Raw genomic sequence first — 13,111 nt, 5'->3', positions numbered from 1 at the left:
GCAACGCCCCTCGACATTGTAAACTACTACTTGATTGGTTCAAGTGACGTTCTACAAATTATCCGATTGTATCCATCGGTTTTCCGAAGTACAGCTGCCGCTTTTCGCTAATTGTAGTCTGTGCTGTAAAATAAGGTAAAATGGCGCTGAGTTCTCAAGGAACAAAGAAAAAAGTTTGCTACTATTATGATGGTAAGTACTGATTTGCCTACACATTGACTAGTTGTACAATGTGCTTTGTTAGACTGGTGCAAATGGTTCAATTTGTGGTTAGATTAGCCAGCTAACATTAGCTAACGTTATCTAGCTCCGATGTGCAAACGTGCAGATTCCCTTTGTGCAAGAGCGAGGCATTTTCAAAATCTTTAGGTTAAATTGATCGTTCAGAAAATGTTCACTAATGCCACATTATCATCCAATGTGTAGTAACGTCAAGTTACTTGTCCACGTCGTCGATTAGCTTGCTAGCTTGGACAAAGGGAGAACACATTGGCAGGACCCATTAGCTAGCTATGCAAGCATTGGAATCCACAAACCACGAAGATGGCTAGCAACGTTAGCTACTATTAGTTAACGTTAACCTATTTCACTTCCTGGGCGTATTAAGCTTGCTACCATCATAGCGAGTCTCTATAAAAAAAAATGCACCCAGTTCCGTTGCATTGGCCAGATTGTTTGCACGTTAGTGGCCGTCCCGTCCATTGTCTGCGGCTGTGCATATGTCGTGGTCCGAATTGTTACTATTAATCAACGCAAAAGTTTTATTGCAATGTTGCCTTTAAAGGTTTGCAACGTTAGCAATACTATGCTGTACTGAACAACAAGCTAGGATGATGCATTCATTGGATGTCTGCTTATGTTCACTATTTTCCTCTCTTCATTCAAAGGTGATGTTGGGAATTACTACTATGGCCAGGGCCACCCCATGAAGCCACACCGTATCCGCATGACACACAACCTCTTGCTGAACTATGGTCTCTACAGAAAGATGGAGATATACGTATGTTGAAAACCTTGAAACGATTTGTAAGCGCAGCAGAAAGCCTGCATGCGCAATAGTTCCCAATTGAAAATGTAGTGCCTGGTTTTTAAGGTGTCATTAATTGGTCTTCTCCATGTCTCTGTACAGCGACCTCACAAAGCCAATGGCGAGGAGATGACCAAGTACCACAGTGACGACTACATCAAGTTTCTGCGTTCCATTCGGCCAGACAACATGTCAGAGTACAGCAAACAGATGCAGAGATGTGAGTTTGGGGCAGAGATGTCATGTCTCAATATACCTATACATTTTAGATGTAGCCCATAAAGTCACACATTTCTTTGGGAAAACATCTAGTAAAGCTTTGTCATTGTTTTTGCTGCTGTCATGGATTGTAATTAACACATTTTCTGTAATTGCCACACAGTTAACGTTGGAGAGGATTGCCCTGTGTTTGATGGCCTGTTTGAGTTCTGCCAGCTCTCAACAGGAGGCTCTGTTGGTAAGTTAATCTGTCATGTTCATGTGTAGCAAGGTTTCTGTTAACTGCAAATACTGGCTTTTGGCCCAATTTTTTTTAAACTTTTTTGTTTTTAAATAATACTGTTGCTGGCCAAAAAATATCCAATTGCAAAATAATGCTTTCAATCATTGATGGAAATGCATATGACCATTTTCTTATTGGTCTATAGGTTAATATGCATACTTAAGTGGAATTAAATTGCCGTGTTTATTTTTGTTTGTCGTCATGTGTCTTTATTTCTCTATCACAGGCGCACGGCATACAGAGTCTTTCTGATGCAGCTCCTCAGCCACTTACTGCTGGACTTGCACATGCTTTTTATAAACTCAGTAATTGCACAATTATAAATGCAATCGCATGTTAAAAGTTTTGCCGCGTGATTTAAAAGGGCTATTTAAAAAATAATAATAATAATCTCACCTGGTAATTGAAGCAGGCCTCCCATTCAAGTGCAGCCAACAGGATATCACCAAGTCACCCACCACTTTACAATGTGAGCTGGAGGCAGTATGCATTTTAAAAACTTAATTGTTTGAAACCTAAATGTTTTATTTCATATGAGGCATGTCTCACCTTACTTCAAAGTAGCCAGAATCTGACCATGACAAGATGGAGGCAATTATTTTATAAAGACATGTGTGCGTTTCAAGTCGGGAAGCTTCCAGTTTATCCTACCACTCCTACTGATCTGTGTGCCAGTTATGATTTTCATATGCACATTTTCGTGGAACTGTTTCATTTCAATAACCAAGTTTGTTTCTCAAAAGCATTGTCCCGTGGTTAATCAGAAAAGTCTGAATTAAAATGCTTTTTTTTTTTTAAGTATCAATTAAACTAATGCGCGATCACCAGCCTCTGCCATATGGACACATTGATACACTATGATCCATTGGTGGCTAAAGAAAGGAGCGTGTTGAACTAATGATGCACAGATATGACATTTTTGACCGATATCCAATATTTTCTTTGCCAAAAAAACCTGATACCGATAACCAGTATTTACAATTTAAGGCCTTTTAAGCATTCTCATATAGTTAAACACATGGGCGCAGCGATCTATGGCACTGCAACTCAGTGCAAGAGCCGTCACTACAGTCCCTGGTTGGAATCCAGGCAGTATCACATCCGGCCGTGATTGGGATTTCCATAGGGTAGCGCACAATTGGCCCAGCGTCGTCCGGGGTAGGCCGTTATTGTAAATAAGAATTTGTTCTTAACTGACTTGCCAAGTTAAAGGTTACACACGCACCACACTGACCAAAAATATATTTAGTTGGCTTTTACTTATGTCCTCATTACCAGTAAAAAATAATCAAAACTCATTTATTTCACTTACTTGCTGTGTTGTTTCATTCTCAACCAGAATTCCTATGGAAAACCGCTTGGGTCTTTGCGTGTCAAAAGATGGCATTTGGCCAATCAGGACCTGATTTGGACTGCACGTCACATAATAATTTTACGCATTCATAATAATTTTACATGGCTATTACACTATCACATATACATGTCAAAACGATTCATCGACGCGTACCTACCGTGCTGGTCATAAAACAAAAGCTAGCTAGCTCATGGATGCAAACAATGTTCTTCCCCAAAAACATAGCAAAACAACAATCCGTTTCACTACTAATGTGTCGAAGGAAACACCGTACACCTAGCGACCTGGTCAGCATGCACTGTGCCCTGCCCGCCACTGGAGTCACTAGTGCGCGATGAGACAAGGATATCCTTGCCGGCCTAACCCGAACGACGCTAGGCCAATTTTGCGCCACCCCATGGGCCTCCCGGTCGCGGCTGGCTGCGACAGAGCCTGGGGTCGAACCCAGAGTCTCTGGTGGCACAGCTAGCACTGCAAAGTGCCTTAGACCACTGCGCCACCCAGGAGGCCTCATTCTTTTCTTTTTTAAAGGCAAACGGCAAATTCCGCTATTGTGGCAAATCCTTATTGTGGCTATTTTCACAACACATAGTCCAGATGAAGCTAGCTGGCTGCTTATAACATTAGCTTTGGGCAACAGGGTTAAGTAGCTGGCTAGCTATTTATTTTCATGAACTGAAGTTCAATTTCAATAAGCCGACAACAACAATACTTACTCAAGGATTCCTAAGTCATTGTTAAGAATAATGAAAATGACTGCAGTTTCTACTGGTCATTGTTTTCAAACTGGTTGTATTGGTGCTAGCTAGGTACCAAGCTAAAGCTAGCCACCTCAGAAGTTGAGGTCGAACAAGTTATGCTTTATTACCTACCCGGTTTTGTAAACACATCGTTTGTGGCTGGTGTTTGCTTGTTTGCAGACTTTTGTACAGCTTTGACAGTGCTACTATCTTTTTGACATGCAAAGACCCAAATGGCTTTCCATAGTATATGTCGTGAAGCTCATAGCAGTGACGCTATTAATGTAACTCCAGTAGGGAAACATCGGAAAAATAGCGCACTTGGTAGTGTTAACCGTTGCTTGACCAGTCGGCGAAAGCCAACATCACACACGACAGAGACCGGTTGATTGTCAAGGGCAATGAATTCTATTATCTTGGCTTTAATGGATTTCGCCTTTGAATTGTCAAGCTGATATTTTGTTACTCTTTCAAATGACTGCTTGACTTGTTGACTGCTTGATCCAAACAGCAGACATTTTGGGCTAGATTAGGAATGCTATGTTGCGCATGTAGCTCAATTTTACGTGGCGTCATTACACCATGTACCTTCATTATATAGGTATGCACGTCAGCTTTGACATCGGTTTTGCACATTGGGCGTTGGATGACACATTTTGCCTGGATAGTTGGAATATTTTTCTGGCTTACTTGTCCTCTTCCTGTAATTGACAAAACACAGAATATAGCTAGCTATAGGTTCATGTGCTCTGATTCTCCGATTGGCTTCTCTTGTCCTGTGTTTTTAGCTGGAGCTGTGAAGCTGAACAAACAGCAGACAGACATTGCCATTAACTGGGCCGGAGGCCTCCATCACGCCAAGAAGTCTGAGGCGTCAGGTTTCTGCTATGTGAATGACATTGTGCTCGCCATTCTGGAGTTACTGAAGTGAGTCAAACAGGCCCACAGCACTTGATCAAGTTTACATAGGAAATATTGTAGACTACTGAATTAAATAGTAACTTCACATTGGGACCCCATAGGTACACCACATTTAGAAGTATCATTCATTCTGTTGCTGAATCTTTTCTCCCCCAGATACCACCAGAGAGTCCTGTACATAGACATTGATATCCACCATGGAGATGGAGTGGAGGAGGCGTTTTACACCACAGACAGGGTCATGACCGTGTCCTTCCACAAGTATGGAGAGTACTTCCCCGGCACCGGAGACCTGAGGGTGAGTTAGATTTGATTTGGATCTCTTTTAGTCCCCATACTCTTCCAAGAGTCCTTAAACATTCAAATTATAACTTATAATACGAACACATTTTCACATATAACACACTATTACAAACATACATAATATACTAGCATAATGACCCAATAAATACTCAATCTAAAAAATATTGATTCTTCATCTACTATAGTCCCTCAACATTTCTATTTATATTTAAATGGTTTTAAAATGTTAATTTATATATTGAAAGGCTTCTGGTTTGCGCACGTAATTTATTCAATTTCTTTATTGCTCTATATTGAAGTGTTATTTTGCCTATTTCTCTTTTCTGTCTGGGTAACGCATAGATGGTGGACAATCTATTCCTAATATTTATGGAATGTCTGTCTCTTACCAACTGAATACCGTTGTGAATAGAACTTGGCTGTTAAATTGTGTATGTTATGAAATAAAATAAGCATGTTTTTTCCAATTTATCTTGTCGATTGATGACCAACCAAGAACATTGTGCATGGCCGCAACAGAAGAACCATATCTGTACCTTAAAACAATCCTTGCTGCTTTATTCTGTGCATTCTGCAGCCACCTAACTTCACTTGATGATGCATTTCCCCAGACCACCGAACAGTAGTTCACCTGACTCTCAATTAATGCCTGTGTTATTTGCTTAGCTATCCTTCTGATTTTACATGCTGTCTTAATACATTTTGTTCTATAGATTCGTTATTTGAGACGACCATGATAAGCAGCTGTCTAGCTGCATGCCCAATAGTTTGGTTTCTGACACTTCTTCAATTTGTACTCCTCCCAAACTTAATTGTATCCCATGCTGTTTTGGCCTTTTCCTAGTGGAACAGACCAGCATAACTTTGGTTTTCTTGGTGTTTAAAACAAGTTTGTTCTGGCAAACCCACTCCCTGATATTCTCCAAAGCTTGCTGTACCTGTTGAACCGATTGTCTTGCTGCATACATTGTAGTGTCATCTGCAAATATAGATGCTTGAGTTTCAGCTAAGGCATAGGGAAGGTCGTTGGTATATATTAAATAAAGAAGTGGCCCAAGGCAGCTGCCCTGCGGTATTCCACAGTTTAACATGAGGGGTAGAAAAATAACCATTGATATCGGTGGACTGTTTCCTGTCAGTTAGATATGACTGTACCCAATTCAATGCTGCCTCCTTAAAACCATAATGCATTAATTTTGTCAATTATTTCATGATCCACTAAATCAAATGCTGCACTGAAATCTAAAAATAGTACACCCACAAACTTGCCATTATCCATCGCATTGAGCCACTGGTCAGTCATGTCAACCAATGTAGTGGAATGGTTTTTGAGAACCATGCTGGTTGGCTGTAATCAGATCATTCTTTTACATGTACTCCCATATTTGTCTAATCACAATACCCTCCAATATCTTACTGAGTGTAGGGAGTAGACTAATTGGTCGACTATTGGCAGGAGTAATGGGTTCTTTGCTGTCTTTATTAATAGGACACCGTTTTGCATGCTTCCATACATCTGCAATCATCCCCTTTTCCAGTGACCAATTAAATATGTATCTCAGTGGAACTGCAATCTGGGGAGCAGCGCAGCGAAAAACATTGTCCATAAGACCATAACCTGTAGATTTACTATCAGGTAATGACTTCAATAGGTTTAACACCTCCTCCACTGATACTGTTTGCAGACTAAAAGAGCAGATCTTGTTGCTCATAATATGATCATCAATCCATTGGACAATACATTCTTCCAAACAAGCTATGTTTACATTGTTGCTCAGTAAATCAATTCTTTGTAAAAAATAAATAAAAGTAAAAACATCAGCAAAATGATTGGCAATATCACCTGGTTTTGATATTCTCCTGTCAACCTCCACACTAGATAAGCCCTTAACTGTGTTCCGTACCTTTTTTTTGTTGCATTGTTACAATCAATAAAAGCTTTGTTGTAAAATAACTTTCGATTAAATTTAACTGCATAATTACTTACTGTTCTATAATTCTGTTCATCAATTTCTAATTTTGACTTGGCTGCTAAGACTTTTGCTATATTTCTTTGAGAAAAAGCCTCACCAGTTCATCAATCCATGGAGATGGGCGAGCACCAACTGTACTCTTTCTTATAGGGGCATGATGGTCCATTACCTCAGTGAACAAATCAATAAAACATTCTGTAGCGTGATTTAGTTCATCCTCTAGATAATTCAGCTCCCAGGGTACAGCAGCCAAATCATTTAGAAAAAGCTCACGATTACATGTTTGAGAATTTCTCGACCTCAATCCTAGGGGGTTTCTTTGGAACCTTTGTGTTCATGGTTATGGTCACAATATTCTGGCCTGTCCAGCCCACTGGCACTGATCTGGCTTTTAAGCATTGCAATATTATATTACCAATATTGGCAGGCATTGTTTATTAAATGGCATCCAATGGATACTTTGAATTCCAATTTCATGGCCTGTTGCTTGTAGTTTCCTGTATGCTTTATTGGTTGATGTTGGTCTCCTCCCCCTGTAACTCTTCCGCAGGTTGTTGCTGTAAAATATATGTTCTCATTCATCTTAATGGTCAATTAACTGTCCACATTTGTAGTTGACTGACTTGTTTCTCCTCAAGGATATTGGCGCCGGGAAGGGCAAGTACTATGCTGTGAATTACCCTCTGAGAGATGGTATAGACGACGAGTCTTACGAAGCCATATTCAAACCTGTAAGTCTTTAAAAAAAATCTTTAGTGTTTAATCTTTCCTCCCTGTAACTCAAATAGACCATGTAGATAGACCCTGTTTCCATTTAGCCAACCATATTGTGTAATTTTATATCTGTGTAGATCATGGCTAAGGTGATGGAGATGTACCAGCCTAGTGCAGTGGTTCTTCAGTGTGGAGCCGACTCCCTCTCAGGAGACAGGCTTGGCTGCTTTAACCTCACCATCAAAGGCCATGCTAAGTGTGTGGAGTACATGAAGAGCTTCAACCTGCCCCTGCTGATGCTGGGTGGTGGAGGCTACACCATCCGGAACGTGGCCCGCTGCTGGACCTATGAGACAGCCGTGGCCCTGGACAGCGCCATACCCAATGGTGAGCTCTCCTGCTGCACCATTTGATTTGTGTACTGTTTACTTTCTAGTGTGACCATCTTTGACAGTTGCTTTTGACAGGTCAGAGGAGCATGAGTGTTTAAGGATAGGTTCTGCTGAAGCAGACATGCCACTGCCCACCGTGTTGATAACACATTGGTGTTTCTCCACAGAGCTTCCATACAATGATTACTTTGAGTACTTTGGGCCGGACTTCAAACTGCACATCAGCCCCTCTAACATGACCAACCAGAACACCAACGACTACCTGGAGAAGATCAAGTGAGTCCTTGACCACACCTTTTACTGTGCTCTTTAGTCCTACTGTACATCGTTAGAAAAAAAAATGTCCTGTCATGATGAAGTAACATCTCTAGTTTGGTTCTTAGTATAGATTATATACATAGATATAACCGTTATATAAGCTACACTACATGGCCAATCTCGACAAACCGTTTCTTTGTGTACCTCGCTTTGTGCACGGGGGCATTGTCATGCTGAAACAGGAAAGGGCCTTCCTCAAACTGTTGCCACAAAGTTGGAAGCACAGAATCTAGAATGTCATTGTATACTGTAGCGTTAAGATTTCCCTTGACTGGAACTAAGGGGCCTAGCCCAGACCATTATTCCTCCGCCACCAAACTTTACAGTTGGCACTATGAATTGGGGCAGGTAGCGTTCTCCTGGCATCTACCAAACCCAGATGAAGCGTGATTCATCACTCTAGAGAACACGTTTCCACTGATCCAGAGTTCAATGGCAGTGAGCTTTCCACCACTCCAGACGACGCTCGGCATTGTGCTTGTGGGCAGCTGCTCGGCCATAGAAACCCATTTCACGAAGCTCCCGACTAACTGTTCTTGTGCTGATGCTTCCAGAAGTGGTTTGGTCCTTGGTAGTGAGTGTTGCAACTAAGGGCAGATTTTTACACGCTTCAGAACTCTGGTCCGGTTCTGTGAGCTTGTGGCCTACCACTTCGCGACTGAGCTGTTTCAAGATATTTCCACTTCACAATAACGGCACTTACAGTTGCCCGGGGCAGCACTAGCAGGGCAGAAATTTGACAAACTGACTTGTTGGGGACGTGAAATCCTATGATGGTGCCACGTTGAATGTCACTAAGCTCTTCAGGAAGGCCATTCTTCTGCCAATGTTTGTCTATGGAGATTACATGGCTGTGTTGATTTTATACACCCGTCAGCAACGGGTGTGGCTGAAATGGCCGAATCCACTAATTTGAAGAGATGTCCACATACTTTTGGTCGTGTAGTTATTTATGTTAATCAGGTAATTTCACTTACCAAAAAGGTCATATTACTGCACTTATGTTATACATTTGATCCTTGATGTGTCATGAGTATTTTTGGCATTATTATAGTTGTTGAGATGCCATTTAGGTTAATGTCACCTGTATGTGTGTCCCTTCAGGCAGCGTCTGTTTGAGAACCTGCGCATGCTGCCCCATGCCCCGGGTGTTCAGATGCAGGCCATCCCAGAAGATGCTGTGCAGGAGGACAGTGGAGACGAGGAGGAGGAAGACCCTAACAAACGCATCTCCAGTAAGTTTTGTATTGAGATATGATTCATAGCAAAAACATCTTGCGTAAGTTCTTTGCCCAGTTTGCAAATACACCAAATAAAAAATGTCAACGCATGCAGCAATTTCAAAGATTTTACAGTTCATAGAAGGAAGTCCTTCAATTGAAATAAATGCATTTGGCTCAAATTGATGGATTTCACGTGACTGGGAATACGGATTTGCATCTGTTGGGCACAGATCCTGTTTTTTTTTTAAAGGTAGAGGCGTGGATCACAGAACCAGTCAGTATCTGGTGTGACCACCATTTGTCTCATGTGGTGTGAAAAATCTCCTTCACATAGTTGATCAGGCTGCTGATTGTGGCCTATCGAATGTTGTCCCACACCTCTAAAGGCTGTGTGAATTTGCTGAACATTGTTAGGAATGGAACAGGCTGTTGTACCTGTTGACCCAAAGCATCCCAAACATGCTCAATGGGTGACATTACATTTTCAGCTTCCAGGAATTGTGTACTGATCCTTGTGACATGGGGCTGTGTATTATCATGCTGAAACATGAGTTGATGAAGGGGGATTGGACGTACTACCAATTTCTCTAAAACTACATTAGAGGCGGCTTAGTAGAGAAATGTGGACATTCCTGCAGTCAGCATGCCAATTGCATGCACCCTCAACTTGACATCTGTGTCATTGTGTTGACTCAATTGCTTGTTTTGGTGGGGCCTTGTCCCCAGCACAAGGTGCACCAGTGTAATGATCATGCTGTTTAATCAGCTTGTTGATATGCCACACCTGTCAGGTGGAGGCATTATCTTGGCAAAGGAGAAATGCTCACTAACAGGGAAGGGAGAAACACATTTGTGCACAAAATCCGTGCGTATAGACAATGTGATTTATATTTATTCTCATGAAACATGGGACCAACACTTTACATGTTTATATTTTTGGTGAGTATCATACGTAATCTGCCCGGCGTATGCAGTTGGTGTGTGAGTTAATGTCACACACACACGGAGATGCTTATACTCCTGTCTTCTGCTTTTGTGCAGTCCGTGCCCACGATAAGAGGATAGCATGTGACGAGGAGTTCTCCGACTCTGAGGACGAGGCTGAGGGTCAAGGGGGCGGACGCAGAAATGCAGCCAGCTTCAAGAAGGCCAAGAGGACCAAGACTGAGGAAGACAAAGAGGGTGAGGAGAAGAAAGCAGGTGACGAAAAGAAAGCTGATGAGAAGAAAGGTATCAAAATCATTACTTCGTTCTATATCAGACATAACATGGTCCAATTGAACATGTGAGGATGATTATTGTTGCTTTGTTATTATAGAAGTTAAAGAAGAAAAGGTGCCAGATGAGGAGAAAATGGACACCTCCACAAAGGGGTGAGCAAACATTTCAAACCTCCATTTTAAACTTGTCGTATCAAATAGTCATCATTAAATAAGTTTGTAAAAAATCTAAGTAATTTTCCCTGTTTATCCAACAGGCCAAAAGAGGAGTCCAAGACACCGTGAGGAGCTCCTAGCTCTCTTTAAAGCGATCCTACCGGTTTTATTTTTCAGAGCAGTTACCTTTCCTGGCTGCTACAAAGAATATCCCTGAAGGACTATACATTTTAATGACAGATCCTGCTCCTTCAAATTGGAATGGGCTAAATGTCTTTTCTAGAACATATAAATGTTTCTGTTCAAGGACTGAAATTCAAATGGAGTGATTTATTTGTAAGTACTGTTTTCTGTATGCTTAGGCTCATTTTGTTTAGAATCTTTTTATCCTATGAAATCCTATCCCTCTTCTCCTTACTCAAACATTTCTGTAGTCTATATTAAATGCCTAGCACGAAGTATTACGCTTTTTATATCTTTTGGATTTAATTTATTTAATCCACTCGTGTATTTAGTCCCACTGTTATGTGCGTTCGAAAATGTAGTTGAAGCATGACAATTAGGTCCACTTCTCAAAGATGTATTCATTCTGTATTACCCAGATTAACAATATAGAATGCTGCTCCTACAGTATGTGATAAAACAAAACAATCGTGAAGGACTTCCATCCATGTATTGTAGTTTGGTATTTTCAGAGGTTATTGTTTAGTACCAGTGACTGTTTAGGACCCATGTCATCCCCACATTTCAATGAAAACAGCGTTCCTAGATTTTTCACTTGGAACGGGATGTTCAAAGGTATTTTGGTAATGCCACAACACTTTTAGTAAAGTTGGCCAAGCAAAAATGGACACATTCAGTGTTGTGGATGTGATTTTATTCTGCAAAATTGAAATGGATATTTTTTTTCCTGTAGTTCTTGTAAACTTCATACAAATATGAAGGACCACACAATCTTTGACTACTTTTAGAAACCAATAAAAACAATGCTAAGAATCTACTGGTCTTATTCTTCTACAGAAATATACTTTAATGTCATGTTGTTAATTCAAAAACATCTTCAGGTGCAGTTTGCTAGTTACCAGCATGGCTGTTGCTCATTTTACATGGCAGAGAAGTTTAAGTTAACATTCACTATATATACAAAAGTACAGCGTGTTTGGAAAGTATTCAGGCCCGTTCACTTTGATACATTAAAGCCTTATTCTAAAATTAATTAGTTTCCCTCAAACACAATACCGCATAACGACAGAACTGATTTTCAGAATTTGATTATGGTTTTTGTATTTAGACCCTTTGCTATGAGACTTGAAATTGAGCTCCGGTGCATCCTGTTTCCATGGATCATCCTTGATGTTTCTACAACTTCATTGGAGTCCACTTGTGGTAAATTAAATTGATTGGACATGATTTGGAAAGGCACACACCTGTCCATATAAGGTCCCACAGTTGACAGTACATGTCAGAACAAAAACCAAACAATGATGTCGAAGGAATTGTCCGTAGAGCTCCGAGATTGGATTGTGGCGAAGCACAGATCTGGGGGAAGGGTACCAAAAAATGTGCAGCATTGAAGGTCCCCAAGAACAGTGGCCTCGATCATTCTTAAATAGAAGTTTGGAACCACCAAGACACCTAGAGCTGGCCAAACTGAGCACTCGGGGGAGAAGGGCCTTGTTCAGGGAGATGAACAATAACCCAATGGTCATTCTGGCAGAGCTCTAGAGTTCCTCTGTGGAGAAGGGAGAACCTTCCAGAAGGACAACCACCTCTGCAGCACTCTACCAATTAGGCCTTCATGGTAGAGTGACCAGACGGAAGCCACTCCTCAGTAAAAGGCACGTGACAGCCAGTTTGGAGTTTGCCTAAAGGACTCTCGGACCATGAGAAAAAATATTCTCTGGCCTGATGAAACCAAGGTTGAACTCTTTGGTCTGAATGCCAAGAGTCATGTCTGGAGGAAAACGGGCACCGCTCATCACCTGGGCAATACCATCTTTACGGTGAAGCATGGTGGGGGCAGCAGCATGCTGTGGGGATGTTTTTCAGGGACTGGGAGACTAGAAAGGATTGAGGGGGAAGATGACTGGAACAAAGAGCCTTGATGGAAACCTGCTCAGGACCTCCGACTGGGGGCAAAGTTACACCTTCCAACAGGACAACGACCCTAAGCACACAGCAAAAACACAGGAGTGGCTTCAGGACAACTCTCAATGTCCTTGAGTGGCCCGGACTTGATCCCGATCGAACATCTCTGGAGAGACCTGA

At 41.4% G+C, this 13,111-nt stretch overlaps 1 protein-coding gene across 1 annotated transcript; it reads left to right on the top strand.

The window, feature by feature from the left end:
- Positions 1-45: 45 nt before the first annotated feature.
- LOC139384048 (histone deacetylase 1) lies at positions 46-11,841 on the top strand. The gene is made up of 13 exons (XM_071128682.1): positions 46-192; positions 888-1,000; positions 1,130-1,247; positions 1,410-1,484; positions 4,412-4,550; positions 4,701-4,842; positions 7,459-7,551; positions 7,672-7,921; positions 8,094-8,202; positions 9,349-9,479; positions 10,509-10,697; positions 10,786-10,840; positions 10,945-11,841. Exons 1-13 carry the CDS (start codon positions 141-143, stop codon positions 10,970-10,972), a joined length of 1,494 nt encoding a protein of 497 aa, XP_070984783.1. The 5' UTR covers positions 46-140; the 3' UTR covers positions 10,973-11,841.
- The last annotated feature ends 1,270 nt before the right edge of the window (positions 11,842-13,111 follow it).

This window comes from Oncorhynchus clarkii, chromosome 25 (assembly GCF_045791955.1).
Source record: "Oncorhynchus clarkii lewisi isolate Uvic-CL-2024 chromosome 25, UVic_Ocla_1.0, whole genome shotgun sequence".
Taxonomy (NCBI): Eukaryota; Metazoa; Chordata; class Actinopteri; order Salmoniformes; family Salmonidae; genus Oncorhynchus; species Oncorhynchus clarkii.
The sequence above is the reverse complement of the archived record's forward strand: the minus strand, read 5'-3'. Positions and strand labels throughout refer to the sequence as shown.

Bases quoted from the DNA above. Each gene is read 5' to 3' on its own strand.
- LOC139384048 (XM_071128682.1), top strand. From the start codon at position 141: ATGGCGCTGAGTTCTCAAGGAACAAAGAAAAAAGTTTGCTACTATTAT. The intron at 8,203-9,348 runs GTGAGTCCTTGA...GTGTCCCTTCAG, and splicing joins GACTACCTGGAGAAGATCAA to GCAGCGTCTGTTTGAGAACC. The intron at 9,480-10,508 runs GTAAGTTTTGTA...GCTTTTGTGCAG, and splicing joins CCCTAACAAACGCATCTCCA to TCCGTGCCCACGATAAGAGG.